Genomic DNA, 24,420 nt, shown 5'->3' with positions numbered 1-24,420 from the left:
TATTTTCAAACTTAAGAAATAAAATGTCCCACTAAGTCCTGGTTGGACAAAGAGACCGATGTGATGAGTCACGATTTTAAACTTTTTGAGCTAGCTACATGGCTCTACTGTTGGTTATGTTGGTCTTTCTGTCCACTACTACTATTGACTGGATTGAAGACATTTTCTACATACTTTAATCGTCCCCAGACAATGAATCTTAATGACGTTGGTGATCTCCTGACGTTTCATCTACAGTAGAGGCTCATATTTGTGGTTTGAAGTGAAATGTTTTAACAACTATTTGATGGATTCCCATGAAGTTTGATTCAGTCATTCATGTTACCCACAGGATGAATTGTTAAAGCTTTGGCGATCTTCTGACTTTTCCATCTAGTGCTACCAACCGGTGGACATCTGTAGCTCATTGTGACATGTCTTGACAACTATTCGGTGGGTAAGCTATTACCATGCAACGCGGTGCAGATCCTCTCACTTTACATGTAGCTCAATCATCAGGTCAGGCAGTAATCTGGGTGGGGAAAGTATCACCACCACATGGGCCAGGCACAAAACAGAAAAGCGTCTCATTGGCCAGCAGATTACACTGTGGTTGTGCTGGGCAGCTTCAAAATGTGAACGTGTTGCTGTGTGAATGCAATCAGGGCAATCCTAAAGAACAGAATTACTAAATGGGCATTAAAACCTCCGTGGCTGTAGGCTCTTAGTTTTGTTGCATAATAGCACACATTATGTGACATTGGTCTCTGCATGCTTTTTTTTATGTTTGACACATGCACACATGATTGTTACAGCCAAATATTTTCCCCTTGTCTGACCTTTTTGGCTCAGTATGCTGCGAGTTGAATCCTCTCTGTTGCTCCTTGTTGGTTTTCAGCCAGTCAGACTGGTGACTCTCATTCTGTCAGTTATCAAGACTCAGGTCAAGCCCACTTAGTCCAGGAACAAACAGTTCAAGAGCATAATTTTCACACAAGCAAAGATTTAGTATGTGTTGTCCTTTACACAATGAGCTGAACTGTGTAAAAGTAAGTTATTGTGAACATATTTTAGAATAAATATATATATATATATATATATATATATATATATATATATATATATATATATATATTCAATCTTCATCAAACTAACAGTTTTCATTTGTTACCTTAAAAAGTAAGTTTTCATCCTGACAATATGAACAGATTCAACTACATTGGTAATTAAGTATGTTTTCTTTTCTTTGGTATCGACTTTACTGTAATACACACACATATACACATATTCATACACACAGGGGCTTCAGGACTTTCAATGCTGCTGTGGTTCGCCTTATTTTTCTTCAGATTTTCTTAAAATGAATGATCAAATGCTCATGCATTTAAAGTCGGTTGGCACATGATCATTAAGTGCTGAACGTGTGCCAACTTAATCAATTCATTCAAAGAGTCAGGATCTTCCATACATAATATAAAAATGTGGCAGCGCTCATGGTCCAAATGCAGCAAAGCCCACGCAATTTCTGAAATTAAACATCAGTTTCTCAGTGTATAGCTCAGCATTGAAATTTGTGAAATGTCCTGGTGCAGTAAACCACAGCTGTTTAACACTCAACTCAGATTAAACCAAACACTGTTAATTAAATGCAAATTCCATTAAATGCTGTCTGCTTTCACACAAAGCCCAATGGCTACAAACAAGGTTAAATTAAAGAAGAGAAAGATCAAAAGGCTCAATTTCCAGCTAATACACTTCAGAGAGGAATGAGTGTTAGCTGCAGATGGATACACCAAAGCCTTGTCGAAGTTGAAGGTTTTTCCCTGGATGGAGGCGATGAGCGCGACTGGTCAGTAGATGATCAATGAAAGAACAGACCACACTGGTTCACTGGCTCAAAGATCGAGAAAAAATATATATAAAGGGTTAGGAATATTAAAGGAGCACATGAGACTGAAGAAACTGGAGCATTCAGGAAGCAGTTTGCCAACACCTCCAGGTTTTGTGCACGGTACACACCTGAATTTATTCCAGAATAAAAGTCTATCACCACACTGGCAGCCTTGTGAGGCCATGATGCACATTACACCCCCAGGAAAAAAAGGATTTCTGAAATAGAAAGACAAAAATACTACACAATAGGAAAAACAATACAAGATTAGCTACTCAGCTGTGCTTCGAGCATTAACATGTAGGTGCTGCATGTGCACGAAAAACAGCAAATTATTATAGACATTCACAGTAGTGGAGGAAGCATTTGGATCCTTGAATAAAAATACCACGCTTTGAAAATGCTACAAGTAAATATTTAAAAAAATGTAAATGTTGAAAATGGCCCCTGTGAAATCTTCACATCAAAATAGTTGCCATTCTGTCAATCAAATCCATTAATTGATCGACCTGGACTAACGTGCTACAGGAACATAAACAGACATGACTGACAGGGTGACATGGGTCATGTTGGGGCGCCTGGCACCTGTGTACTCACACACAAACACACACACACACACACACACACACACACACACACACACACACACACACACACACACACACACAAACACTCAAAGTTAAACATGTGAAAGTATGCCGTAACACACAAAAACACACATAAACCTTGGGAATGTTTCCTTCTGCTGGTGCTGAGGGACAATTGAGGCAGCATCCTTGACCTTTAACCTATGTGAATTGACAGCCTCTCACAGAATTGGTTAACTGTACTTTTGTTTTTTTAAAAGCTTAACAAAAAGTTTCATTTTTTAATTTTATATGTATTGCACCGTATTGATGTATGCACATATGTTGCTGTTATTGTGTCCACCCTCTATAAAAACTTAAAATGGTAAACAAATGGCTGTTAGCTAGAAGGGGTCTCAGTTAAATGGGAAATCCAAATTAAATATACATATATCTCCTATTATTTCAGGCCTTTATTGGACAATCAGCAGTAGATAGGTGACAGGAAATGAGGGATAACATGCAAAAAAAGGATGTTACAGTTATTCATCAATGAAAGCATCTTTAAAAAACTGACTTTTACTATAAAGGTAGTTCACAATATGTTGTTCATTATGTACACATGACATTTATTTCACTTCTGCCCATCCTGGGGGAAGTGTCCTCTGTTGCTCTCCTTAAGGTTTCTTACAGTTTTTCCCCGTTGAAGGTGTTTTTCCTGTTCCAATGCGAGGGTCCCGGGACAGAAGATGTCATCTGCTGTACAGATTGTAAAGCCCTCTCAGGCAAATTTTTTGATTTGTGATTTTAGGCTACACAACTAAATTGAATTATATTGAATTAAAATTAATTGAAGTTGAATTGACTAATGACTACAGACATTTTGCTATTAGAAAAAAAGATCCATAAAAACAACCAAAGGAATCAACTAAAGTCTAAAAAAATGAAAAAAATGTAGAAAAATTACATTCTAAAAAAAACTACTAATTGGAACCTACACACCTGCAAATAATTACATTTACATACTGAACACGTTATCATGTTTAACTCCCCCACGCATATTAAAAAAGCTTGTTTCTTTGTAAAGGCTTTACAAAGACACAATATTTAGCTTTATAGTTGTTACATTACATTTAGTTAACTTAATTAACATTTGCTTCATGAAACACATAACAAGTTCTTCATTGTTTATTAACTGGTTAGTGTTATCACCACAGTGACTGAGGTGACTGTTTGGTTAAGCTGATACATTATCTGGTTATCTTTTAACAAAGATAAGAATCCCTTCGCCCACTCTTCATGGTTTTGGTCAAACATGCCTGAGAATGTGTCACACCTGAGGGTCAGAGGTCATTTCTCAGGTGAACATCCACTCTGTTTTGAATGTACGAGTGTAAAGAAAACACAGGCGATTGATAGAGCCGCTAAGTGACCTTTTTTGACTTTCCATTCATCCTAAACCAAACAGTTCAATTGCAGATTATGTTGCAGCCAAGATCAATGTATCTGGACTATATATATGTTCTGTTCGGTATCAGAGGAATGCAGGTGAACTGGAGGATAAGAATGATGCTTTTACATTTTTCAAGCCAATTAAATCGGTTGCATATTAAAGTAAACAGTTAATGTAGATTTTTTTTTGTATACTAACTGCTTAAACAGTATCATTTGAGATTTAGTATGTATAGAATTTGTATGTGGCATGTATTTTGTAGACGATGTTGTCTTTTTATATAAATGCAAGAAACCTGATGTTTGAATTGTTAAAAAAATAAATGTTGCGGTGGTTGATCTTTTCATCTCTGACAAACTAAAACTCTTGCCTCGAACCAAAGGACATATCTGCCTCTGAATGTATTTTACAAAGCTGTAAATAACCCTTTACTTCAAAAGTGGTTACATCATTTCTGCTGGGAGACCACTGTATGACAACAGATGTAAATTATCATGAGACAATAGTTTATTCTCTAACATTGCCAGACCACCGTTACAAAACTTAGGATGTAGATAATGCGTTGAAAGTAATAATCAACAAAATAAATGAAACTCAAAGCAGTTGTTTATCACGTTATACTGTATTTCTGACCATCTTTACAATGCCTCTTTTGCTGCTTACAATAATATCGCAACGTTGAATGTTTTTAATGTTTCCTGCAGCTTTTTGTCTGATTCTGTTTTCTCCATATCTGCTGTTGATAAACACCTACAGACGGCTTCAGCCCGACCCATTTCCAGTGCAGAGTGGTTTCCAAGGCCCCTGCAGCACCTTGTAAAAGCAGGGCAGGGATTATAAGTGAATACAGAGACAGAGAGAGAGCTGCTGTGGGAGCATCAAGAAAACCAGATGCAAATGTGCCCAATTAATCTTTCCTCACAGGTGTGTGGGCTTTAGTAAACGCCAAGAAAGCTTGAAGTCCATAAAAGCAGGAAGATGCAATAAGTGTTCCCCTGAGACAGCACTTATTTTGGGAGATTGGAAGACTGATGCTGATAACATTGGAGTGAAATTCAAGGTTGATGTTGGTGGTGATAAAAGCAGAATGCCTACTTTTACTTTGTCTTTCCTGGTAAAAGGAAAAGGCCACTGCTAAAGACATAAGTCCTTTTTTTTCTTTAGATAAAGCAGCTAAAGTCAAGTCGGCAAAATCTTTATTCACTTAATAAACTCAATAACCCTATTCATGTTGTCCAGTAAACATGACTCTAGTTAACTGTTAGCATTGCCCTGTCTGAAGGTAAATAAAATATTTTTACAAGCAACAATTTTATAGCATTTGCTTTGAGCCACCCTTTAGCTTTTGAATGGATTAAAAAGCATTAGTTAGCTTTAGAGGTGGTTTATATGGATCCAGGATAGTTGTTTCCCCATTTCCAGTCTTTATGCTAAGCTAACCAACTGCCAACTGTAACGTAGTAGTGTCTTGATCCGACAACGCGGGCGCTATTGTCCTGGTTCGGATGAATCGTATGAAAGGAACTTTCTGGCCAACGAGGCCAATAGTGGCTCTCACAGTCCGGACGAGGACACAAGAGATGTTTGCTTAAAATTTACCAGACAAACATGAGTGGTATCAATCTTTTAAACTAATTCTCTGCAAGAATTGTGTTACGGCATGTGGTGTGGACCCAAAAAGCAGAACGACCAGGAGACGGATACAGTTCTGGAGCTTTATTTAAAGCGGAGAACTCAGCATACAGACAGGCAGGATAAGACTCACAGAGGGAAACAGGCAGGGGATCAGGCAGACAGGAAACCAGAGGAAGCGGAGGTTAAACTCGGGGTCGGGGACAGAAGGCTGAGTCGTAGACAGGCAGGGTCGGCAACGGGAAGTCAGTCCGGGGAATAACGCTGGAAGGTCTGGCATAATGCGGAGAACGATCTGGCAGTGAGTGTGTGTGAGACTGGTGTTTAAATACTGCAGAGTTGATGAGTAGATTGAAGGCAGGTGTGTGTGGCTTGGAGCAGGTGAGTAAGCTTGGCAGTAATTAGGGAGCTGGGGAGAGTGAGAGGGGTGACACGCCCACCTCACAGACACACACAGAGATAACCAAACAAGGGAAAACACATGAAACACAAGGAATAACCAGAGACATGGCCATGGCCATGACAAATTGAGTACACACATTCCCAAAATGTCTACTCTGTCTGTATAACTATTTCTTAATAACTAAATCGACACTAAGAGTTTTGGGTGATTCATGCAACCTTCTCTCTTTCACTAACATGAACAGCATACAAATTATCTCTGGGATGACGATTTTGGGGAGAAAATGTAAAATATTTAAGCCATGCAAATAAGGAGATGCTAATTTTTAACTCCAACAAATCTAATAAGGGGAAATGTGGCCTCTTAAGTCCACAACATGAAAAATGCATTCCTTTAGTTCACAGAATATTAGCTTGGATGCTTTGAGACTGATTTTTCTGTGAACGCGAGCACTGAGATATTTAGATATTTTGTTTGTGCTTATTTTTCAAACTTGAGTGTAATTTTAACATTTAAGGTTCCTCTTGAAGAAAAACATACTAAAAAAGAAGCTAGTTTCATTGAGATAAATGGACAGAGGAATTAATCAGATAACAGATTACAAACATCAGGAGGTGTGAGTTCTATTTGAACAGGTGCCAACTCCCACACTCCCCCTCTTCAACACTTTAACACAAGAGGAGGGGCTGAAGGATGTCCTTCGATCTATAAAAGGTCTTCAAAACTGAATGAGCTGGAAACGAGTAGTAACGCTGATTACATACAGGTGAACAGACTGCAGCCACGACTCTTCCTCCTCCTCACAACTCCTGCTCTTTCCTCTAATTAACCCTCAAAAGATGCTCTTTCAGGAGCAACCTCCTGACGTAAAGATGATTGTCTCAATACTCTTGCTGTTTTGTTCTCTGCAGGTCATTGTGATAAGATGAAGGCCATGCAGGTGCTTTCCTTGACGCTGCTGTCTGTTCTGGCAGCCAGCGCTCAGCTGTTGAAGTTCGGCAAATGTCCCAAACCAGCTGTTCAGGCCAACTTTGATGCTTCACAGGTTAATGCGAAATCTGCCTTTTCCTTTGCTTCTAATTAACATTATGTAAAGCAAGAGAGCCTCGCCTGTTTTGCAACAATTAAATGTTCAGTACTCAGTTTTCTTAGTGTGAAATACTGTGTTTTCTCTGCAGTACATCGGTAAGTGGTATGAGATCATGAAGCTGCCAACACGCTTCCAGAAAGGAGAGTGCGGCACTGCCACCTACAGCCTGAAGAGTCCTGGAGTCATCGGGGTCCTCAACAGTGAGCTGCTGTGAGTACATACTGCCTAAATGCCTATACTTTGTATATACTACTGTATATATCCTTTAAAAAAAAAAAAAAAAAAAAAAAAAGGTACTGCTTGGACTCAATAGCTTTGGAACGTACTCAGTCGTAATTGAAATAATCATTTTCAGACCAAATGAAAAAAAAATGTTTTTTGGTTTTTTTTAAATTAGTGTTATTGTACAATAAACATCACTGTGATGGAATTGCTCCCATGTACTTTTATTTTTACCTTGCCTGTATTGAAACTTTGGCCAAAACTCCTGCACCATGAACACACAGGATCAAAAACTGATCTTTGACAATGTTTCAAGTTTATTAAGTAAAATAATTTAGTGAAACTAGATGAAGACCTAGAAGTGAAGAAAATGCGTGGCTTATTTAATTTCTGTTTATGTTTTACCTCAATCTTTTTTAGTGACGATGGAACCATTAATTCTATCGTCGGCTCTGCCAAGGTCAAGAACCCCTCTGAGCCTGCCAAGCTAGAGGTTTCCTTCTTTGAAGGTAAAGAAGTCTCATTACAAATGTATTCAAGTTCAGTCAATCTGAGCAGTCACTTGTGTATATAATATCCATGCGGCTTTGACTCTCATACTCTTCTCTCCTGCAGGAACTCCTCCTGGTCCCTACTGGGTGCTGTCCAGCGACTACGAGGGTCACTCTCTGGTCTACGGCTGTGCCGACTACGGCCTGTTCCGCATTGAGCTTTCCTGGATCCTGAGCAGAGAGCCCACTCTGTCTGAGGAGACCGTCGAGGAGCTGCACGGCATCCTGTCCTCCATCGGATTAGATGTGAATAAGATGGTCCCCACCAACCAGAATGAGACTTACTGCGCCGCCATGAACCAGTAAACGGAGATACTCCTGTATGCAGTGTGTGCTCCGCATGTTTTACCCTGTCGATACCTTATGCGAAGTCAGTGCAATAAACCTGTAAAAAGAAATGCATAATGTGGTGTTTTTTTTCTTTATAGCTACAGGGCTTAGTCTGAATTTCAAAGGCAAATAAATACTACAACTCACATTTCATAAATTTAAATATTCAGTGAAAACACGCACATCTTCGTTGCCCAGTAGTTGATTTCTAAAAACTGAAACTGGGATTTCTGCCTCCAAAGAACTCAGAACACTGAAATTATTTTCTTTTGTCAGGTACAGACGAAGAGATTTTCTACAGCAAAATAATTGCTTTTTATAGTTTTATAAAGTTTTATAGTTGGCAGATCCTTGGAAGGCAGAAATCCTATAAACTGAAATGCCCAAAAATAAATAACCACAGATATTGGAGTGTAATTTTGTGCTAAATTGGTTTAATTACCACATGCATCCTGTTTCTAAACTTCATGTTTCAAGTTTCATCTCAGATTTTGAGATTGGCAGCCATTTGGTTTTTGTAGTTATTAGTAGCTTTGGTCGCTGTTCCATAAAATGCAGGGACTAGACTAGACATTGACAATAAGATAACATAAAGCTTATAATCACAAAGCAATAATCATTTTCCTTTGACAGGGATCAACATCAAACAAACAATGCACATTTAAAACCCATTGAAACACACACGTAAAAGAGGAAAAATGATGGTTGTAAAGAACAGTGTTAGCAGTGCAAGCAGGGCAAGGAGCCTATTTTAATTTGTTCCTGCTGATGATCGAAGACGGAGTAAAAGATTTTTTGTAAGATAAATTGTCATTATCTCTTCATACAGAAGCCTTCATTTATTGGTGTTTCTTGATAAATACATGAATAAACATGTATACCTGCTCACTACAACACTATAATGTGTTATAAACCATATATAAAATGTTTGTATACAGCTTATACATGTTAAATGAAAAACTCTGAGGGTAATCCATGCCAGTTATTATGAATAAATCCTTCATCTTTTCACTTAAAGTGGCCCTATTATGCTTTTCCACTTTTTCCCTCTCCTTTAGTGTGTTATATATATTTTTGTACATGTAGAAGGTCCGTAGAGTGTAAAACCTGAAGTCCACGCCTAAAAGGAGTTACCCTCTCCCTCAGAAGCTCCTGAGCTGCCTGAAACAGCTCGAATGAATTATCTCCTTCACTTCCATAACTTTATGAGGTCATAATGTTACGGAAGTGACGTAAAACTCCTTCCGGCTAGTTTGGCCCTCAAACAACAAAAGAGAGAGACGGAGCTGAAATTACCTTTGTTTGGACTTCTGAAGGCAGATGAAATGAAGAAAAAGTGGTTACATTTCATTTTTAACACTTTGCCAGAGTGGTACAACAAAAACGCAATGTTGTGTTCGCTGCTTTTAGCCGAGGACAGCTTCAACAGTCTTTTGAACCGCTCTGGAAGACAGGGCTGAAATCTGTTTGTAAGGGGCGGGACATTTCCGACGCACGTGAAACGTTGACCAATCACAACAGAGCGGGCTAGCTGACCAATCAGAGCAGACTTTGCTTTCTGGAGGGAGGAGCAAGCGCTACAACAGAGCGTTTCAGAGAGAGGGTGAGAAGAGGTGCTGCAGGTGAGCCAGGATGAGAAAAACAAGGCGGATTATGAGCATTGACGCATGTAAACATGTTGTAACTGTAGCTGGAGATTAAAATATGCACCCGGAAAATAGCATAATAGGGCCTGTTTAACAGCCAGAAGAATAATTAATACTATCTATATGCAAAAACTTTCCTCTTAAAAACTACTTTCTTACAATTTGTTTACAATTGTAAATAGACAGTAAAAGATCCAGTAAGGTCTAAAAATGTAAAAATTAGAACTGCTACTATTACTGTGCAATTAACAGCATCAAATCTAAATTAGCTTAAGTTGATAAGTTAAACCTGCACTTTTGACTTTTTAATAATGATTATGTGCAGATTACTGACAAAAAACATTCTGGCTATTGGAGATAAAACCAATAAAACCAAAGAGACATTGTAGGAGTGCGAAACCAGAACAGCAACGATAAGAAAAAAACAGACAATTAATAATTATCAATACTGTAAACACCAGACCGCCAAAGCCACACAACCAAAACCTGCACTGCTGTTTAAATAAGTTTATTGCATTGACTTTGCATGAGACATGGAGTGAAAAGAACAATCACAAGCACCACACATGAGTCTGTAGGCCTTTAGACTTCATCAGGTCCATCTCAGTCCCTTTACTGGTCCATGGCGCTGCAGTAAGCTGCATCCTGGTTGGTGGTGAGCAGCTTGTCCACCTTGACTCCGATGGAGGACAGCGTGCTGTGCAGCTCCTCGAGGGTCTCGTCGGGCAGGGTGGGATGTCTGCTCATGATCCAGGCAAACTCCACATGGAGCACGCCGAGGTCTGTGCAGCTGTAGACCAGAGAGTAGTTGTCGTAGTCGGTGGACAGCACCCAGTAAGGAGCAGCGGGAGAGTCTGCAGGAGACAGGAGAGTCAAGTAAACACATTTTCTAAATTGGTATAAATCTGCATCTATGGTAACATTAGAGACGACTCTGAGCTGCAATTCAAAGAGCTTAAATAGCAATCTTTGCAGGTTTGTAACAAATGAGATGTACTTACATTTAAAGAAGGAGACCAGCAGCTTGGCAGGCTCAGAGGGGTCCTTCGCTGTGGCAGATCCACTGATGGAGTTAATGGTCCCATCAGCACTAAAAGTAAAAAAAGAATCCAAAAGAGAATCAAAAGTTTTAACACCAAAATATAATTAAAGTTTTAAGTAAAAGTACTTGTTGGGCAGAATGGTTCTTTTATCAGATAATTATAATATTTCAAGCAGCTGTATATACTGTTGTATAGTTCAATCTACAGCAAAATATCATAATATTGATCACATGTTTTGTTTGCTTAATCTTAATCTGTAAATACATGTATGTATCAATGTATTGGAGTAAAAAGTGTAGAATAGCATAACATTCTCTCATTGAGTGAATGTACATTACCATCATATCCTGGAAGGAATATATTTGAAAAATACTGTTTGAGATAATAGTTTTACTACCAGAATCAGACTTCTTAACCAATTCAACTGTTACAGGTTGCACAACGTAAAAACAGACCTCCTGAATATCTTATTTGTAGCATTAGAAGGTCAATTTAAGTGGAACTTTGTGGTCCAACTCTTCATAAAAATACACATTTCGATGCAGGCGGAGAACTCACAGCAGCTCGCTGTTCAAGACACCAACGACTCCGGGGCTCTGCAGGCTGTAGGTGGCAGTGCAGCACTCACCCTTCTGGAAGGCATGTGGCAGTCTCTGGATATCGTACCATTTACCAAGATACTGCAGAGAAAGAGCATTCAAATGAAGTTGTTGTTGATGAAGAGCTGTAGAAGGATGAAGAGGATTAAAGTGGTATTTTTTTGTTCAGTGGGAGAAATTGTCACCCTGGGATGCTGCCTTGTCTCCCTACAGAATATATTGAGGTTTGGTATTCACCTTGGCAGCATCAAAGTTCTCCTGAACGGCGGGCTTGGGGCATCTACCTGGCATGATGACCTGAGCGTTGGCCGCCAAAACGGACAGCAGAGTGAGGGAAATCACCTGGATGGTATTCATCTTTTCTCCACAACCTATAGAGAACAAAAAAAATACTGCTTGGTTATTCAGAATTAAGAATTACAGATAATCAATGCTCCTAGATATTCACAAAAAGAGACACCAGTGGAGAAAAACAGGAGAATCACACCTGCTACTTGATTACCTGTATTACCGGGGAGCAGTGAAGTTCTGAGTTTTGCTGGTGTTTATGTAGATCAGTTTTTCAGCAGCTCCCCCTTCATATTTACTTATGAAGATATTTTGAGAAAGTTGTGTGAGATTTGGCACCTGTTCCCATTTTGTGTTTAAAAAGGGCTCTGAAAGAAAAATAAATGACTGACAGGTTAGTGTAAAAGTTAGATAACTGAAGTGCTAGCGTGGATAACAGCAGTAGATTGTTAAGGGAGCTGTATTTAACATTAATGACATTCACATCAGCCTCAGTTGTACTTTGTGTTTTGTGTTGATTTTCAAATGTAAGCACAAATGCTAACACGCTAAACAAAGATGATGAACATGGTAAATATCAGCATGTTAGAATGCAAATGTTAGCATGCAAATGTCAGCATTTAGATCAAATAAATAAAAAAGTTTTTAAAATGTTGTTATCTTAACAGATGACCAACCAAAATGTAATACTTTAATCATATGCTTTATTTTTTTGTTTCCAAACGAGTGAAGGTATTTATTTCCTAAATAAGTTTTATTAATTTCTCTGCAACATGATTCATTTTGGTTGACAGCTGATTTGAGGGAAAACGAAAACGTATTGCTTAGCCTGTTTGCTGCACAGAGCAGGTTAAAACGTCCTTATCAGGAAAAACTTAAACAACATGATGTTTGCTCGTTCACATAACTGGACAGAATGCAAACATCATGTTTAAGTTTTTCCTGATAAGGTGTTATGGGAAAACGTCATTATTTAACCTGCCTAAAATACCACTCTTCTAGTATCTCACTAAAATGATCTTTATTCCCTTGATGATAATCTTAATGTGTTTTTTGCATTCAGCAGTTGTCAAGAAAATTGTAAAAGCAGTACATTTTTACAGTCGTGGAAAGTAACATTTGCTTAAGTACTGAAATTTATTTCAATCTTGAGGTATTTTTACTTAAAATTTAATCAACAAATAAATGATGATGTATAACTTAAACTACACAGCAATATATAAAGCAATTGGAATCAGTCCCACCTCCATCTGCTGCAACATAGATACTCTGCCTATGTTATAAAGTATCGCTGATAATATGTTGATTTTATTACGATACGATTCATCTGAAAGGCAGTAAATTATTATAATCATATTGAATAATCGTCCGGCCCTGCATTAAGTAAAACTTTTGTATACTTATGTGAAATCTTGAATGTAGGGCTTTTGCTTGTAATAGAATATTTTGACAGAGCGGTTTTATTTACTAAAGTAGAAGGTCTGAGTACTTCTTCAACCACTGTTTATAATATGTTCACTGTGTCAGTGAGAATCTCCTGACTGTAATACAACCAGGATCTGAAGGCTTTGTTTGTTATTTCAGGGATTCTTCATCCTAAAGAATCCTACCAGGGATCTCACTGTAATCAAGACCTAAACAAGATTTCCACAGAGTGTAATTGAGGTAATGCTTCTAACTTTGAGGGATTACAGCTTTGGTACGGTTGTCCTTCGAGGAAGAAGAATACCGGAAATGTAGGCGATCCGGACAGATTGTTACTGTAATTAGAAGATGGACGGCTGTCTGCGCTGACTCAGTGAATTTATAGCCGGGGCTGTTTCTGTGACGTTAAACCTGCTCTGATCCCTTCGCCTCACTGTGACTCTATAATGCTGGGTGCAAACAAGACGGACAGAAATCCCTCATAAAAAGCTTACAGCGAGGAGATTCTTTAATTAGCGGTTTAGATGTCCTAATGCTCTGCTATCTTAATTCCTAAGCCTTTATTAGTCTTTTTTTTTTTGTAAAAATGATCAACCCACTTGTTTTTACTGAACAGACACAATAGTTCCTCAGACATGTTTATGTAGAGTGATTGTGATAAAACTTAAAGCATTAAAGTTGTAAAGTTAAAGGACTTGTTAACAAATTGTATTGATTAATTAGAAAGAAATGTTACAGTCTTAAGGATTCTGTAATTGTGAGTATTATGAATGAATATTAGAATGAATGAAAATATGAACATAATATGATTGTTAACCGCTTCCCTCCAACAAACGAAACACACACATCCAGCAGGCCTCAGTGAAAGGTCGCAGGTGAATGAACCATCTTATTAAAACTAATGGACCTTTTCACTGGTATGCACCTGCTCTGTCCAACGCTGGTGTGCAGCAGAAACAACATCCCTCCACAATTATGCCACAGCTTTATGAGGCCACACCAGGTCCCACTCCTGCCTGTGAAGAACAAGAGGATGAGGCACCTGATCAACACGCCTGGATCACTAAACAGAGAGGAAACTTCACCTTCCCACAGAAACACATGAATGTGTCTGTGTATGTGTGCTGCAGCATTCTGAGGGTAAAAGCTTGAATTGGGTGTAATGTAATGTACTGTAATGGTATGATGAGTGATTTCCTGGCTCACATTAGACCCCTTCAATACCAAACAATCATCATTTTAATGTAACAGAGTGCCAAAGCTTTGTTGATGGCCAGGTGCACCTCTTCATGTTTTGTCAGAGGCGTAGCTGCAGAATAATGAGCTGCACACTTTGGTTCTGAGGTGAAATAGAGGAAGAAGAAGAAGAAGAAGAAGAAGAAGAAGAAGAAGAAGAAGAAGAAGAAGAAGAAGAAGAAGAAGAAGATGTTCTTTATTCCTTTTAATTTCACTCTTTTTCATTATTCTTTTACATTACACACACACAGATGAATAAGCAGGACCTGCTCCCGATGACAATGATGGTGGTAAACAAGTACAATGCTGATGGTCTTAGTTTTTATGGTAACATTTGCTAATAAGCAATAAACTCAAAGTACAGTGCTTGATGAAAAGCACTGATATAGAATAATGCTCTACCAAAAATAAAAAATTACAATAACTTAGCATAAATTGATATATTTATAAATGTCTCTCTCTCTCTCTCTCTCTCTCTCTCTCTCTCTATATATATATATATATATATATATATATATATATATATATATGCAGTATGGCATACCTACACACACACACACACACAGAAAAACATGTGCAAATTAAATAAAGTCAAAGAAATCCTGCTTTGTGTTAACAGGGCTGTTGCTGTTTAGGACACAGGTCATACCCTCTGCATTTTTTCAGGGAAATTGAAACAGCCTGTTGGGGTTAACATTCTTCTCATAAATAAATACATAAAAGATTTAGGATTTATTTGCCATAATTTTAACTCTGGCAGAATGATAAACTTAAAATAAATAACAATCTTAACTTGATTGATAACATACGAAAAATCAGGATAATCTAAAAAAGATAAATAAATAGAGGGGGGGACCATGCCCTTAGTGTACGGAGTCCTGCAATAAATCTTTACTTCTTGAAGGTTTTGATTGAACTGACATTTTGGAGGATGTAGTTTGTGTTGCAGAGAATAATAGAAACACCTGTCAGTTTAATGCGATACAGTTCGACAGCATCACAAGCAGCCTCCGAAATGACCATACAGCATGGTGCACCTAATAAACTGGAAACGTGTGTGTATATATTAAACAACACACAGGATCACTGACCTGTAGTTTCACTCAACTCTCAATGAACTCGTTGCTGCCTTGCAGACTGTGGAAGCAGATAGAAACACCACAATGCCCCCTCCTTCATATCATGTCTGCTGTTTAGCAAAATTACCTCTCAGCCCACCAACTGTGCACACCTTTCTGCCCATCCGGATTTACAGAAAACATAATTCAGGGCCTTGCTGTAAGCGGTTGGTGAGGACAAACTGTCAGATTAAGAGGTCTGAGAGGATCATCCGGCCAGCATTTAGTCGGATTTCTAGCAAATTACCACCAAGCATGTTTGGGTCGACCCCTTGGCACCCTGGGGAGCGAAATACTTCTGACACCCAGACTAGACATGTGAGGAAAAAACAAAAACTAGACCAATCAGTTGGATTTTTAAAGTCTACAACCAGCATCATGTAGCTTCTCTGCATGTGGCCTTAGAGTGGTTAAGAAGGGGTTGGACATTTTACCACTGGAAAAAGAAGCTAAGCATTTAGGTGTCTTAACTATGGTCTAAAGTGCTAACAAGGGATTAGTGAGGTAAACGTTGAAAGAGGTTTAGCACTCCATGATTACGACCAGTGCTGCTTCAGTAATTACACATCGGTTGCAAGGTACTGCAAGCAGTTGGATGGGAGATCAGAGTGATGTCAGGACAGGGAGGGCTTACAGAGGAGATAAGGCCATCTAATGGAGATGAAATGAATCGGTATTTAAAAGGTCTTTTTTAGTTAAGGCTGTTAGCTGGCAGCAGACTGCGCTCAGACCAGTTGGTTGGTTAGTGGGAGGCCGTTTACAGTCATTGGAAGTAAAAGAGGGACAGAAGTGAGAAACAGTGTGTGAACTGACTGAAGGTTTTATTCCTTTAACTTTTCCACTTGGGTTTTTGCCTGAATTTGGACACAACCAGTTCCAAGCTCTGCTCAGTTTTGCAAACTTGAAGGTAAGTCCATTTAAAACTTCCTCTTTCAATTTTTTTTCGTCCATTACCCCTTTTCTGTCTTTGTGACTGATTTGTTTAGGTTGTAGTTTAGCTGTTTGAAGTCACATTTACTGTGCAGTTGTTCTTGTAAAAGCACAAAATCCACTTCATTTAATCAAGAGTAGGCAATATAAGTGTGATGCCTTAGTATGTATATGTATGTTTATCAAAAATAACAGTAACAACCTTAAAATCCATGCACTTTCTGTGCTTGCAAATGCTTCAAAAAAACTTTCAAATGGTAAATGTTGTCATACATAATGTGAGCAGTTAACTGTATAAAAGGTTACTGATCCCTCAGTAAGTGATTAATCTAAAGGTCAATGTGATTAGGAGGAACAGCCATGAAATCTGGATAATTAACCTAATCATTAGCCCAGATTCTGTAAATAGCGCTTATTGAAATGAAAATGATGCTTAAATACATGATGAATTTGCTTGTGATTCTTATCAGTTGTGATGATTTGAGTCTACATTAAACCATATATTTCCATATAGTCCTATTGATTTTCTTTAATGTGATCCTTTCAATCAGCTTTTTTCAACACTTTGTCTTGTGAGGTTATGACACCACTGATAATCCTTAAATCAATACTATCTGCAGCTCTCTCCTTTAAATTTTCTTAAAGTATAAACCGCTTCTTGTGACAGAATGTAACATTGCTTTGGCACGTTATGTTAAAGAGGATTAAGAAGGACTAGACAATTCTTCTGTCTTGTCTGATATGACCTCCTCAGGGCTCCATCTACGTCGTCAGCAATTTTTCCCTTTAATTCATTCTTGTAATGAGATTAACCAGGCAACAGCAAATCCAAGGAGTCCAATCCCCGGATTTGGCAGCTGCGGTGTTGCCTCTGTTTGTTGAGGAAATAAGAGACAAGAGTTTTTAGAGCTCACCCGTAGTGACATTTTCACTCCCAAAACGTCGCTTGAAACTTCCATGTAAGATCCAGTACGAAGTTTGATCAAGGTCAGGTTTTGAAGGTTAGAAGTCTACAATTTAGGTTAAAAGATGTAAAACAAAACCCTTATCAATGTGTTAGCGGTGACCAAACAGGCTTTAACAAAAGATTCTTCATAAGCATAACCACACATGTGTTTTTTTATGTATTATCTCAAAATTAGACAAAATTACACACTTTGTTGTATATTCGCAGAATCATAAAGACTCTTTTAAACATCTGCATGAATCGCTGCACGATGAAACAGATTTTTAACCTGTTACCCAAATTCTGATTTGGTTTCCTAATCCAAACGAAAATCTCTTCACTCAATTTGAACAATGTGAAACTCAAATAAATAAAAAAATTCAGGAGCATTATGAGCAAACTTCTTGCATTTTAACGTGTTTGGTCTTTAGCTTATCTTTTATATTCATGTTACTTTATTCATTTTAATATTTTTTATGAATATGATCGTTTTATTATTTGTGTGTTGTTTTGAATGTCTGTCCTGTTGCACTGTTAGCTTACGATCTTCTTTTGTTATGGCAATATTAGAAAACATTTGAATTTGTAGGTGTTTCTTTCAAATATTTCAATATTTTTGAGTGTTTAGAAAAAAAAAACTTGAATAACAAAAGATATTTTGTTATTGTGCAGCAGATTAAATATTTTTTTCCATCCAGATGGTCAGAAGAGAGATTGGGGATCCAGGAAATATTCAGAAAGTGTATTTCAAATATCCCTGCATATCATTTTTTTTTTTTTAACTGGTGTCTTAGCTCTAGGACTTCCATATAATGCAAATACGTAGGGTGGCATAATCTGGTGCTAACACAGGCCTGCCTGTTCCTGAAGCAACAGCTGTTCACAGTTTGTGGTACTATTTTCTGTTTCTATAAAAACTCAAGATCAAACTTATATTTCTTGGCTTCCATTTTGGCTATTTTCCATTCTTTAATGGTTGATCGTGTAAGCTGTTAAAAAGAAGTCTTATCAGCTTGAAAAATGTACAGTTGTTAACATGATCACATATAAAAAGTGTTAATCATTAATTCCCAGTGGAGAGGACGTGAAGGCGATAATACATTACACAACGCCCTGAGGCTCAGAGCTTAGTGCCCACTTGGGAATTACAGAGGCATAAATGTTGAAATACATTTCTTCTCATTTGCTGATGCTAGCTGTTATGACATTGGCAGAGAATTAGGTGAAGGCAGGGTGCGTGTGTTCACGCCACATAGCTTCACATAAACCGATTGCGTCCCCAGATTTATCCCCAAGGTGTTTTTAGGACATCCTGGGAGCTAATGGAAGCTAATAGGCTTAGCACTTAGGGTGTATTGTCCAGTATGCTTACAGGCAAGGTTTGCAGAGGGTAAAACTCTAAACGTGCGGATTACCTCCAACACATCCCTTTAAAGTGCTGTATAGCCAGGACTTAGCTAATAGGATCCTGGGGGTAGCAGGGGCCTGGGAAGGTGGGGATGGGGGTTGGACGCGCCAGCAGGGCGGTCTCAGGCAGGTCAGCAGATGTAGCTAGCAGACTGTTGCAATACTAATAGGCGGATTACAGCCCTCAGATTAAATGGGTTTCAGAGGGAACTTGAGGGACTGTGGATAATGCTCAAGGCCTCGGGGCAAGTCTTATGACAGCATTTCTCTTGAGGGAGGGGACGGCAGAGTAGAGTAGAGAGATCACTATAAACTAATATTATATGAAGAGGTGGGTGGTGACCTTCTGTGCAGACTCACATTCAACTACCCATAAACATATTGCACACCCTGGTCCTGGATTAGCAGAAATGGATTATTGCGCTGTCGTTTACAGTATCATATTTTGTAATGGGATTTCTGCAGTGTAGAAGGCTAATTGGAGGTGTCTAAGTAGATTTGCGCTTGTTTATACAAGCTGCTGGCTCAGTCAAAAACAATATGGCCATTTGGAGTATGTATGTGTGTGTGTGTGTGTGTGTGTGTGTGTGTGTGTGTGTGTGTGTGTGTGTGTGTGTGTGTGTGTGTGTGTGTGTGTGTGTGTGTGTGTGTGTGTGTGTGTGTGTGTGTGTGTGTGTGTGTGTGTGTGTGTGTGAGTGTGCTTTTATTACTATACTTAGTAGAACCATATGTTCTGGTGAGGATAGAAAGATGAAAAAGAATCTCCTCAACAAGGACAAATTATGCTGGTCTCCACATTTAAAGGGGTTAGTACCAAGGTGAGGATTAGGATTTAGGTGGAGGTTAGAGGTGAGTGGAAAGATTAAAGGTTAGGGAATACATTTGTGTGTGAGCATGGATCCCATATTGGCAGTTTATTGAAGTCCCCTTTTAACACGTTTTATTAATCCAGGCTATATTTTATTCTGTCAGTCTTTTCCAATTTAAATATTGATATTTCATTGTCACAGCTCTGCTTACATAAAAAAAAACACATGACATTGTCCGCAACAAAAAACAAAACAGTCCTCATGCTGTTTAAATTAAGTTTGATTGTTAGAATAAAATGTGTTTTTCCTGTTTTTATATAATATATATAATATATATATATATATATTATATAAAATATGTTTCTTCTTTTGGAAAATAACATGATAGAACAGTGCCCATAATTAGACTATTTAATGCATAGATTGTTGCTGCCTCCTTGTGGCAGTGATAAGAAATGACAAAATATAAACATCCACCCAAGTTTAATTTTCTATGAACGTATACTTTAAGGCTATATGTAGATATATGCAAAAAACAATATTACAGTAATCTGTTGATCAAAGTATTTTGTTACATGATCCATCCTCTTTCTAAACTTCAACAGCGTTCAGGTGTAGGTCAAAGGTCGTGTCTGTGTCATGACCCCACGAGAGCAGCTGAGGAAGATGACAGCGCTGGGAGAGCAGGGGGCTTTGGATGAGAAGCACTGGTACCGTCTGGTCAACGGCATGTCAGCTGGAGGTGAGGAATGAAAACATGGAGGAGATGAGGCAAACAACAGCATAAAGTCCAATAAAACATGAAAACATTTTTTTTTAATTAATCACAGTTATGAAAATAGGTGCGGAACTTAGACAATCACAAGAATTTGTATAGAATATATTTTTTTTTTATTATTTACACATTTGCTGACACCATATCAATTATCTTATCTGGAGCTCTAAACAACTTAAACCAACTTTATGACCTTGACCTGCCATGTATTGATTTTAGTGGATTGTTACCTGCTCAGTTGTACCTGCAGTCTCCAGCTTTCACAGTCGGTGCACGGCATTCAACTATCAACTGTCTTCCCTGACCTTCACTGACTTTTTCTTTCTCTTGCAGAGCTGAGGCAGAGGCAAGAGATGATAATGAGGAACCAGATGGCCATGGCTCCACAGATCCTCTCCCAGGGCCAGCAGAGGTTACAGGGGGTCCCAGCGCAGTTTGAACCTCGCTTCATGGAGAGGTCTGTACCTGAATACACACTTACAACTCCAAAGTGTAGCTCTCTGGTGAAGGGCACCGCTGAGAATTGTCAGTTACAGGTGCATAAGTGAAGAAGACATGGATACTTGACAGAAATATCTGATGCATGTTTCTGTACAATGAAATTGTTTTTTATGGAGCACAAAATGTAACTTAGTCATTAACAAAACAGCAACTATTACAGCTGATTATCGGTCCCTTGATATCATGTCTGAATGACAGATTTGACGTGCTTTTCCTTCATCAGAGAGCTGGTTCCACCCTCAGAGATGGTGTCATCCGAGGCCAGACAAATGCACATGGGCGCTCACCTGGGTCCACCTCTACAATCACATGCCAACGTCCTGCCTGGGAGAGCTTTCCCTGGAGCAGGTGAGCATTGGCCCGATTCAGTTTCATACCTGAGCAAATTCCCAGCCAGAATCGTCTTAAGGAATGTGAACAAGCGCTAACAGCTTGTCTGACTTTTTGTTTTTTCTCAGCTGGCTACGGGTTCTTGCCCTCGGAGCCCATGGAAACAGTTGCCCGGCGACAGGAGTTCATTCACAAGCAAAATATAGCCAGGTAGTGTGTTCAGAATATCATGAGCACCTCACAGAAATCTACGGAACATTTTGCTGAATAAAAATAAGACATTTCTTGCATTGTCCGAATTTAAATTAATGACACAGTGTGATAATTTGTCTCCATCATTATTGTTGCTTAAATATTTCTAACATTTGTGTGTGCTCCTGATCAGAATGGAGATGAATGCCATCCTGCACCAGAAGGAGCTGGAGAATGCCCACCAGAAGGGACTCATGGGAATTGATAATCATATGTCGTACCCTTCCAACCACATGGCGTTCAGAGGTCGTCAGCGCATGCCAGACGGCCACGATGTCTTCGTCCACCGTCCCACACTGGATGAGCTGCACTCGAACAGCCTCCTCATGTCAGCCAGCCCTTACCCGCCCATCAGCACGCTGCACAGAGAGAGGGGACGCAGGGCTGGAAGGAGGCCGAACGTTCACAAGAGCACAGAGAGCCATGTGTCCAACCTGAAGGGCCAAACTGAAGATAAAAGTGTGGAGCAGAGCCCAGGAGCCACATCAGGGGAGGAGAAAGAGATGGAGGCAAAGGGGGACATGGGAGAGGAGTGTCCCACCAGCAAGACGCATCATCAAGCAAAAATAGACTCTGAACTCTCAGCGGGAAGCAGGAAGAACTACAAAGAGGGGGAGCCGGGGCTACGTAAAGCCTGTGTGAACAGTCAAGATGGGTCGGATGTGGCCAACAATGGTGCAAATGATAAAGACAATCAATGTTCAGCTTTCCAGGAGAAGTTCATGTATCCCTCCACTGGTGGAGCGCTCACAGGCATGCCTTACATGTTCCCAGTTCCTGGAAATGGTTTCCTTCCACCTGGTGAGTTTCTAAAATAGAAATTTTATTTTAGTAAATTAATTTCATGTGTATATTACAGCACCAACAAAAATGTATGTATCATTTTTTCCAGGTCCACCCAATCTGTTTCTCAACAGTGACGAGGTGTCAGAAGACATAAGGAAGTGGACGGTGAATGATGTTTACAACTTTATCAACAGCGTACCCACATGTTCAGAATACGCTCAGGTTGGTTTCTACAGTTTGCTGTATCTGTCTTCACTATTTCTGTTGTGTCTTTGTTGTGCTAATGTTGTGTGAATTCACTCTGCAGACGTTCAAGGACCACATGATTGACGGGGAGACGCTGCCCCTCCTGTCAGAGGAGCACCTACTGGACACACTGGGACTCAAACTGGGACCAGCTCTTAAGATCCGCTCACAGGTAGGAAACACCAACTCTGACTGAGACCTGAACAATCAAGACTTGATCCCTTTAAACATGGGATGCGTGTTACTTCAAAATAAACCTCAGGAATGCCTTTGCAGAGGTACAAAGTAACTCTTCAAGTTGCAATAGTACACGTACAATAAGGAATGATTCAGAATATAATAATTAAAGTAAATACAAATAAATAAATAAATGATATTAATTCAAGTCAATTACCTGATAAATTATCTTATCACGTGTTCAGTAGGCCTTTTTCACAGCAGACGTGTCATGATAAAAAACAGCTATTACTAAAAATATTAACAAGGGCTCTGATATATTAGTGTCCCAGTATGACAAGAAAGTAAAGCCGCTAAATGGAACTAAGCTACAAGTAATTTCATCTCATCATTCCTTTAGAGACGGACACATTTGCAAAAACTAATATGTGTCGACGCTCTTTAATTGCTCCACAGGTGTCGAGGCGTCTGGGCAACATGTTGTACATGGTGAACCTGCCACTCTCCGCCTCCACACTGCAGGCCACTCCTGAGAAGCCTGCAGACCGCTCATCGGAGATTGGCTCCCCTGTGAACTGCAACAGCGAGGAGTTGATGGCGAGTCCAAGAGACCCTGATGTCCTCAAGTCCACAGAGCAGCTGCATGAGACGGAAAACAATTCCCCTCCATCTGCCAGCAGTGAGACAGCTTGATCAGAACTGATTATGTGGACCTCATGGCTCACAGCATGGCTTTACCTGACTGCCACAGTCTTGGATTTGTTTACATTAAGAATAACTGGATTGATATTTTTTTATTATGCATAAGTTGCACTTGGCCCAGGTATATGCTAAATATATTAATAATACGTATATATGCATATATTTTAAACAACCATAGTGGAGTGAAATTGATGAGTTAGTGTGAGTTATGAGACAATTAGAGGATCCAATTACATTTTTCTTTTCTTCTTTACATTACAGGCCTCTAAGCATCTGACTGTAGCTTTACACATTCTTATTTTTCAAGCTGCTAAGTGTCATTTCTCCAGTAGTGCATCATAGAAAATAATATGGGAATGGTTTTGTAATGGAATAACGAATTATATAAGTTAGATATTTGGAAGTTTGATACACTTTTGCATTTGTTGGATTGTAAATAAAGTGTTTTTTTCTACATAAAAAAAAGGACGGGTATGGCTTGGAATAAATAATTGAATATCAACAATCACATATTATAAGAAAAAAACTTTGAAGCCTCTTTGGACAAGAATCCGTCAGAGCGATCTACATTTCCAAAGCAAAAGAACAAACAGAAAGAAAATGAAACAATACAAACAGTAAACAAAAACAATAACAAATGAAGTGTTATAATATTCATTCATAATTATGGTAATATGAAATTAAGAGTTATTTGATTTAAAATAAGAAAAAAGGCTAGTCTTGAAGAACCCAAACAAGATTATGGATTAAATATGTGATGGCAAAATTATACCAATTGAATGTGAATTTCCCCCATAGGATTTAAGTACATGTGTAGATAACATAAAAGAATAAAGTCTTATCTTAATCTATAATACATCATACTTTGTTTGTGTACTTTAACCTAGAAAGTAACTAAATGTATCAATCAACAATATTTGCTTTAAATATGTTGTGGAGTAGAAGTATAAAGAAGCAGAAAATGGAAATACTCATCTAAGGTACAATTAGGCCTTAAAATATTGTACTCCAGATGTTACTTGGGTAAATGTACAGTAAATACTTTCCACCACTGCTAATGAATACATTGAGGTATATTATCATTAAA

The 24,420-nt window shown here is 38.7% G+C and overlaps 3 protein-coding genes across 3 annotated transcripts; 2 read left to right on the top strand and 1 right to left on the bottom strand.

Moving 5' to 3' along the window:
• The first annotated feature begins 6,602 nt into the window (after positions 1-6,602).
• LOC129089187 (apolipoprotein D-like) lies at positions 6,603-8,178 on the top strand. The gene is made up of 5 exons (XM_054596569.1): positions 6,603-6,690; positions 6,836-6,969; positions 7,103-7,224; positions 7,657-7,745; positions 7,852-8,178. The coding sequence occupies exons 2-5, from the start codon at positions 6,850-6,852 to the stop codon at positions 8,091-8,093; spliced, it is 573 nt and encodes a 190-aa protein (XP_054452544.1). The 5' UTR covers positions 6,603-6,690; positions 6,836-6,849; the 3' UTR covers positions 8,094-8,178.
• Positions 8,179-10,375: 2,197 nt separating this feature from the next.
• On the bottom strand, positions 10,376-11,783 carry LOC129089198 (apolipoprotein D-like). Its single transcript, XM_054596584.1, has 4 exons — positions 11,643-11,783; positions 11,365-11,486; positions 10,765-10,853; positions 10,376-10,617 (listed from the first exon to the last, which is right to left on the bottom strand). Exons 1-4 carry the CDS (start codon positions 11,760-11,762, stop codon positions 10,376-10,378), a joined length of 573 nt encoding a protein of 190 aa, XP_054452559.1. The 5' UTR covers positions 11,763-11,783.
• An 8,389-nt stretch (positions 11,784-20,172) lies between these two features.
• Positions 20,173-23,324, top strand: samd7 (sterile alpha motif domain containing 7). Its single transcript, XM_054596500.1, has 8 exons — positions 20,173-20,306; positions 20,673-20,796; positions 21,064-21,188; positions 21,299-21,380; positions 21,556-22,223; positions 22,315-22,430; positions 22,516-22,626; positions 23,088-23,324. Exons 1-8 carry the CDS (start codon positions 20,204-20,206, stop codon positions 23,322-23,324), a joined length of 1,566 nt encoding a protein of 521 aa, XP_054452475.1. The 5' UTR covers positions 20,173-20,203.
• Positions 23,325-24,420: the final 1,096 nt, after the last annotated feature.

Source organism: Anoplopoma fimbria, chromosome 3, assembly GCF_027596085.1.
Source record: "Anoplopoma fimbria isolate UVic2021 breed Golden Eagle Sablefish chromosome 3, Afim_UVic_2022, whole genome shotgun sequence".
Lineage (NCBI taxonomy): Eukaryota > Metazoa > Chordata > Actinopteri > Perciformes > Anoplopomatidae > Anoplopoma > Anoplopoma fimbria.
Note: the sequence above shows the minus strand (reverse complement) of the source record. Positions and strands in the feature narration are given on the sequence as shown.

What these genes read in the sequence shown, in the direction of transcription:
- LOC129089187 (XM_054596569.1), top strand. Translation starts at nt 6,850, where the DNA reads ATGAAGGCCATGCAGGTGCTTTCCTTGACGCTGCTGTCTGTTCTGGCA. An exon ending in CCAACTTTGATGCTTCACAG is followed by an intron (nt 6,970 to 7,102) that starts GTTAATGCGAAA and finishes TTTTCTCTGCAG; the next exon opens with TACATCGGTAAGTGGTATGA. An exon ending in GTCCTCAACAGTGAGCTGCT is followed by an intron (nt 7,225 to 7,656) that starts GTGAGTACATAC and finishes AATCTTTTTTAG; the next exon opens with TGACGATGGAACCATTAATT.
- LOC129089198 (XM_054596584.1), bottom strand. Translation starts at nt 11,762, where the DNA reads ATGAATACCATCCAGGTGATTTCCCTCACTCTGCTGTCCGTTTTGGCG. An exon ending in AGAACTTTGATGCTGCCAAG is followed by an intron (nt 11,487 to 11,642) that starts GTGAATACCAAA and finishes CTTTCTCTGCAG; the next exon opens with TATCTTGGTAAATGGTACGA. An exon ending in GCTGGTCTCCTTCTTTAAAT is followed by an intron (nt 10,618 to 10,764) that starts GTAAGTACATCT and finishes TGTCTCCTGCAG; the next exon opens with ACTCTCCCGCTGCTCCTTAC.
- samd7 (XM_054596500.1), top strand. Translation starts at nt 20,204, where the DNA reads ATGACCCCACGAGAGCAGCTGAGGAAGATGACAGCGCTGGGAGAGCAG. An exon ending in GAGAGCTTTCCCTGGAGCAG is followed by an intron (nt 21,189 to 21,298) that starts GTGAGCATTGGC and finishes GTTTTTTCTCAG; the next exon opens with CTGGCTACGGGTTCTTGCCC. An exon ending in CATGTTCAGAATACGCTCAG is followed by an intron (nt 22,431 to 22,515) that starts GTTGGTTTCTAC and finishes TTCACTCTGCAG; the next exon opens with ACGTTCAAGGACCACATGAT.